The sequence below is a fragment of the Monoraphidium neglectum genome, assembly GCF_000611645.1.
Source record: "Monoraphidium neglectum strain SAG 48.87 unplaced genomic scaffold scaffold00354, whole genome shotgun sequence".
Lineage (NCBI taxonomy): Eukaryota > Viridiplantae > Chlorophyta > Chlorophyceae > Sphaeropleales > Selenastraceae > Monoraphidium > Monoraphidium neglectum.
In genome coordinates, this window is record NW_014013274.1 from 22,980 (window position 1) to 29,375 (window position 6,396).

Consider the following 6,396-nt stretch of genomic DNA (forward strand, 5'->3'; position numbering starts at 1 on the left):
ACTCGGGCTAGGCCTTTCGGGCACTGCGGTGAGGCCTAGTGACCAGGCGTACCTCCATCTGCCCTGCACCACGGCGTGATCACGGCAAGGCGCTTGAGCGAGGTATATATCATTATGGTACCTGACGTAGCAGGCAGCGCAGTTTCCAGCCGGCGGGCTGAGTGATCACAGCTTGAGCTATCCCACACAACGGCCTTCAGGTGCCTGAATGGCGGATAGTCACAGTGGAGGCGGCTATATGCCGCAGCGATCGACCTCGCCTCCGCCCTCGCTCGACCGAAAGCGCAAGGTGCGCAAACGTCCTGCAGAGGCGGAAGGTCGCGGCTGCGGCGGGACCACCGCATGTCGGGTGCTTTCCTCTTGGTTGCAGACAGGTTGAGGGCGATAATGTGAGCGCATGCGGCGGACGACCTCGCATGGGCGCTGCCCGCAAGCCAAGGGCTCTCTCGTCCCTTCCAGCAACCGCCACCCATGCCGCAGCCGCCGGCCCGGCCAGCCACTCTCGAGCGGTGGCCGGGCCACCTTCTCCATGCCTCCGCCCCCGACCCCTGCCCCCATACCCAAACCGACACCCTCGACGCACGCCATGCATACGACTGCCGTCGACAAAGGGCTTGCTCAAGGAGAAGCTGCACCTGGAGAAGTTCAAGGGGCCCGACGGCCGCACGCGCTGGACTGTCTCGGCCATCGATGAGCAGCTCACTTTTGACAAGGTGGGCTGCCGGCGCAGCCCTCGGCGCAGGGCCGGTGTCTGTCGCGGATCCAGACGCGCGCTCGAGCCGTGCCGACCAGGGCATTCGGCAGCTTGCAGCCGCTGCCTCGCTAATTTCAGTGCAACGTGCGCCGAGCCGGGTGCCACGCGCGCCTGCTGTCGAAAGTGGCGGGCGCAGGGAGGCGGCCGGTGGCTGGGGGCAGCGGCAGACTGGACGCTTGGGACGGTGTTATCGACGGGACGGCAGGCGTGAGCGCGAGGGGCACACAAATACGTGGTGTGCGGCTTGGGCTTGCCAGCTGGCACGACAGGCAACACGCCCGGCTGCACTGCCTCCACTGGGCATCGTATGGCACCCACCCCGACCCACCCGGCCCCTGCCCGCCCTGCCGCCACGCCCGGCGCCGCGCCGCGCTGCCCCCGGCGCTGCTCAGGGCTTCTATGTGTTCATCAGGGCGCTGCAGCTGCTGAAGAGCCACAACGAGGGCGTGGTCCTGGTGAGGGGTAAACAAAGAACTCACAAACGTGGGGTGGGCCAGCAAGGCGGCCACATGCGGCAGAAGTATTCTTGTCGAGTCACTTTCGACTCCGGGTTGGCTGGCGCTGGACAGCCACAGGGGGCTGTTGCCACACCGTGTTGGACCGCGTGCACCCCAGTGCGCCCCGCCCGCCCAGCGCTTCGCCAGTCGGCTGTGATGCGTAACACTGCGACGTGCAGGGTTTGGGCCCCCGGCGGCGAGCCTACCGTCCCGAGCGCCCCGTTGCATACGCGCATCGTGCGCTCCCACTCCCTGCCGCAGGTGGGGCTCGGCGGCGCCAGCGGCAGCGGCAAGACGGCGTTCAGCGAGCGCGTCAAGGGGTTCATGCCCAACATCGCGGTGATCTCTATGGACAACTATAACGACGCCTCAAAGCTGGTGGGGGCGGGGCGACAATAGATGCAATGGTTTCAGCTTATCGAAAGACACCTTCTTCAGCTTATCAAAAGACACCGTTATCCACGTGGCTCGCACCGGCACTTTGATGAGGAAGCCAAGGGGGCAGTTCAAAATAGGGCTAGACACGGGGTGCAGCTTCTTTGGTTGCTCGAGGGCTTGGGGTGCATCAAGGCCGGAAAATCAGGGCCGTGCTGGGTCGAGTCTTTTCAGTTTCCTTTCTCTCGCACCCGACAAAGCGCCCTGGGCGCCCGCGGCCGCGCGCTCATCATCGGCGCAGATCGACGGCAACTTTGACGACCCCCGTCTGACGGACTATGACCTGCTGCTGGCAAACCTGGCTGAGCTGAGGGCGGGCCGCGCCGCTCAGGTGGGACGGGGGCCGATGCGCACCTTTTTGTGGCGTGTGTGTGTGTGTGCGTGTGTACGTGCATGTGCGTGTGTGTGTTTGCGTGTGTGCATTTGCGTGCGTGCGTGCGTGCTTGTATTTGTGTGTGAACTCGTGAGCCGGACTGGATATCATACAGCAGCTGACAAATTTACTGCGCGCATGTTTGCCAAACGCCGCCCGTCCCAGGTTCCGATCTACGATTTTAAGCAGTCACGGCGCTCTGGCTTCCAGAAGGTCGAGGTACGACGCTTCTTCGGGCCAAGACACTATAAACCCGGGAGGGGGGAGCAACAGTCCAGGCGCCTGCCCCGGTTGACGCTCTGAGCGCCGGTACAAGGGCAAGGCGCACGGGCAGACGGCCTCCGCCCAGGTGGCCCGCTCCAACACGTGCGCCTCCGCAGCCGCAAACCTCCACCCGCCCCACGGCCTCGTGAGACCCCAGACAAGCCCCGCCACATTATTTCAGCATTATTTTATCCTGACTTGCCCATTCTCACCCTTTCCCCTGTTGCACGCAACCCGGCGGCCCCATCCCCAGGTGCCCCCGTCGCGCATCGTGGTTATCGAGGGGATCTACGCCCTCAGCGAGAAGCTGCGGCCCCTGCTGGACCTGAGGGTCTCCATCACAGGTCACACCAGGACCGGCTGACGCTGCACCCTTTCCAGATTGCGCAGAAGAATGTTGCTGGGGCGCCACCCGCGCGGCTCGGCGCGACGTTGCCGTTCTGGCTGCGGGCGCCTGCGCCTTGCTCGCCGCTGCCTCGCTGCTCTTGTCAAAGACGTGCTCAGCTCGCCAGGCTGGTGGCCACTGGCTGCAAACGCTGCCCCTGCTACCGCTCTCCGCCTGCCGGTCAAACGACAGGCGGCGTGCACTTTGACCTGGTCAAGCGCGTGATGCGCGACATCAGCCGGTCGGGGCAGGGGCCCGAGGAGATCATCCAGCAGGTGCAAATTGTTAAGCTGGGATTGCAGTTTGGCTGGCGAATGAGGTTGCTGTGGGGGCCGGCCATGAGATGGGGGCACAGCGTTGCATGAACGGTTTGGTTTGTGTTCACACATTGCCTGGTTTCTGGTTTGGCACCCCAACTGTGGATCCATGTATCCACAGGATCACCAAACCCAAATTTTGAGCGTGTGTGGCTTGTGCGGCAGTGGCGCGCACGGCGGGGCGAAGTGGGTCCGGCTCGTCCACCGACCCCGCTGCCGTCAGCTCACCAACACTCCATTTCACAACCTGACGGTCCCCAACCCAACAGATTACCGACACGGTGTACCCCATGTACAAGGCCTTCATCGAGCCGGACTTGCGGCTGGCGCAGCTCAGGATTTACAACAGCTTCAACCCCTTTGCGGGTGAGGCGGGGCTGTCTGCTTGTCGGTCTGCGGGTCGTCTGTTGCCAGGCGCAGTTGTTTGCGGGGTTGCGCGTGTTTGTGTTTATGTGCGTGTTTGGGGAAGGTTCTGCGGGGTGAACTCATAATCACGTGGTTGAGAGAGAGAGTGGTCAAGAGACAGGCAGGTCATATGATCGGCATCCCAGACCCCAGATCACTCCAGAAGCTCCCGCCTGTTCCCCACCCCTGCGCACCCCGGCTCCCTCCAATCACCTTCCTGCCCCCGCTGCCGCCGCCCTCCCTGTATTCACCCGCCGCCGCCGCTGCCCCCAGGCTTGATGGACGCAGCCCACATCCTCAAGTCTAAGCGAACTCCAGAGATCACGCCAGAAGCCATCATGGCCGCCCTAGGGGTGAGAGCCATGGGTTGAAGGCATCAGCCCGCCGGCCGCATTCCTCGATCCTGGTGGCCTGGAGGCCATTGTTAGGCCCCCTGCTCTGGCCCATTTGATTCGTACCCGTGCAAGGTTGCTCGCTTCACCCCTGCCCCCTGTTGCTTACACACGCATGCACGTGCTCATTCATGTGTGTGGCCACGCGCAAACACACACACTTGTATGCACGCGCACGCGCGTACACACACACATGCACACACACAAACACGCACACACACACGAGCCTGTCGCCTGAGCCTCACACACGTACGCAACTCTGTGCGCACCCCTGGCATCACCCTGCCATCTGCACACCCATGTTCCACTCAGCCGGGTGCTGCCGCCCCAAAGCGTGAGGAGATGTACGACATCCACCTGCTGCCACCAAAGTGAGGGCTCGGGGTCGCATGCCTGCATGTGCACGGGTCTGACTAGTCGTGTGTGTGTGTGTGTGTGTGTATCTGTGTGCTGTGAACGTGGGTCCGGTACCAGCACACCGCAACGCGGGTCAAAGCGTTGAGCTTGCCCCAGCCCTTGCTATCCGTCACCTGCGAGCCCCAACCCGCCCCTCACCACTCCCAACTCCCAAAGTCCCCGGTCCTGTTGCAATGCTAGCCTGGACCCCCTCGCTTGCCCACTGCAGCAATGACAAGCACACTGATACGCACCCCCCAATCTTGTTTCCACACGCCAAGACTCATTCCATTTCACCACTCTTATATGTTTGCAGCGCGGATGACGCACACTCATACTCACGCACACATACTCTCTCTCTCTCTCTGTGTCTATCTCTTTCACACACACACACGCACACACACACGCACACACACACACACACACACACCCAAACCTGTCCTCTCATCGCAGCGAGGACCCTGAGACCTGCTCCAGCTGGCTGCGCATGCGCAACAGGGACGGCCGCTACACCCTCATGTTCGAGGAGTGGGTAACAGAGGGGTGAGCGCCCAGGCCCAGCCGGCATTCCACACCCCACATCCTGCATCCTGCATCGCCCCTCGTTTGCGGGTACGATGGGCGGCAACAGGGCAGGGGCGCTTCGAAGCGGGCGAGGTGGCAGAGGTGCAGGGGGTGGGAACAGGGACAAAGGCCGTGGAAACGGGAGGGGGAGCATTGTCGGCGCGCTGCCCATTGCTGGCGGTCTGGGGGCCTCCATGTTTGCTTTCTGGGAGTGATGCACCTGCAGCTGACGATCATGCCGCGCCCTCAAACCGCAACAGGCCGTTCATCATCTCCCCACGCATCACCTTTGAGGTCAGCCACGTCGCAGCCGCGCCTCCGACACATGCCCAGGCTCCACCCCGCGCCTCCCCGCCTGCGAGCCGCCCATCCTGCCTGCCCGCGCAGCGCTTTGCCCCCTTTGGAGCCGTTGGGCACCCTCCGCTCAATGGCACGCGGGCCTGCTGTCGCCTGACCCGCCTGCCCCCTCCCTGCAAACCTCTCAGGTGTCTGTGCGCGTCCTGGGGGGCCTGATGGCTCTGGGCTACGAGATTGGCACGATCATGCGGCGTAAGACCGTTACCTTCAAGAGCGGGGATGACGAGCTGACGGTGAAGCTGGACGAGATCGAGAACCTGGGGGACTTTGTGCAGGTAAGGCGGAGGGCGGTAGCATGTCAGGGTGTGTGTGTGTGTGCTTGTGTGCGTGTGTGTGTGTGCACGCGTGTGTGTATGTGTGTGCGTGCGCGTGTTTGAGCTATGGCGTGTCGATCGCGTACAACCATGGGTTTGTAAATGCGTGCATGGCTGAGCCACCGAGTCAGCCACATGCCTCCGTTTCTGGGAAAGGGTTATGACTGCTGTGTTCATGCTCCTCACTTGGACTCCACAACTCATACCGATTGCCTGGAATGCCCTGTGAACTTCCACAGGTGCACTCCAAGAACCGCGACCGTGCCAGCGCCATGGCCCGCGCCCTCAACATGACAGAGTTCATCCCCAAGTCATACATTGAGCAGGTGCGCATGGGCAGCTTGTTTTTGGGGGAGGGGGGCGTGTCTGGTATCCTTGCTCAGTGGAGGGCAACAAGGTCCCTGTTTGGACTTGCGGTTCAGTCAGGCGGAGCTCTGCGGGGTGTGTGCCCATGGGCCGAGCTTGGGGCTGTCCAGACCAGACCAGACAACAGTTCTCACTCACAAGCACCCACCCACAAGCAGTTCGCGCCACAGTCCGCAACATGTACTTTCTGGCTGGGCGGATCGTGCCCCCCACCACACTCTCTTTCCAATGTATGTATAATCGCCTAGTCTAACTGCCTGACGTCACCCCTGGTTTCCTGCCCCCGTCCGCGCAGGTCCAGCTGGGGAAGCTGACTAACGAGTTCCAGGACTTCAGCGAGGACGTCAGGAAGAGGTTCTCGGTGAACGGCGAGTCCCTCCTGGAGGAGGGTTACCTGCTGGGAACTTCCCCGCGAGGCGGCCTGTCGGTCCTCGGCGCCCGCGCGGCCGCGGCGATGCTGCGCCGCAGCGCGAGCATCCAGGGCGCCGGGGGCGCCGGCGGCGGGGTCGGCGGCGGGGTCGGCGGCGGCGGCGGCGGCGGGCCGGGGGGGCTGCCGCCGGGGCTGCTGCTGTCGAGC

General features: G+C 63.3%; 1 protein-coding gene across 1 annotated transcript; it reads left to right on the forward strand.

Annotated features, from left to right (window-relative positions):
- Window positions 1-238: 238 nt before the first annotated feature.
- Window positions 239-6,133, forward strand: MNEG_2962 (hypothetical protein; the record flags this gene model as incomplete). Its single annotated transcript, XM_014048565.1, has 17 exons — window positions 239-289; window positions 612-713; window positions 833-961; window positions 1,147-1,209; window positions 1,513-1,629; window positions 1,928-2,017; window positions 2,225-2,278; window positions 2,577-2,667; window positions 2,901-2,983; window positions 3,295-3,391; window positions 3,704-3,783; window positions 4,135-4,193; window positions 4,672-4,761; window positions 5,043-5,076; window positions 5,268-5,414; window positions 5,693-5,796; window positions 6,115-6,133. 17 exons carry the CDS (start codon window positions 239-241, stop codon window positions 6,131-6,133), a joined length of 1,410 nt encoding a protein of 469 aa, XP_013904019.1.
- Between the last annotated feature and the right edge of the window lie 263 nt (window positions 6,134-6,396).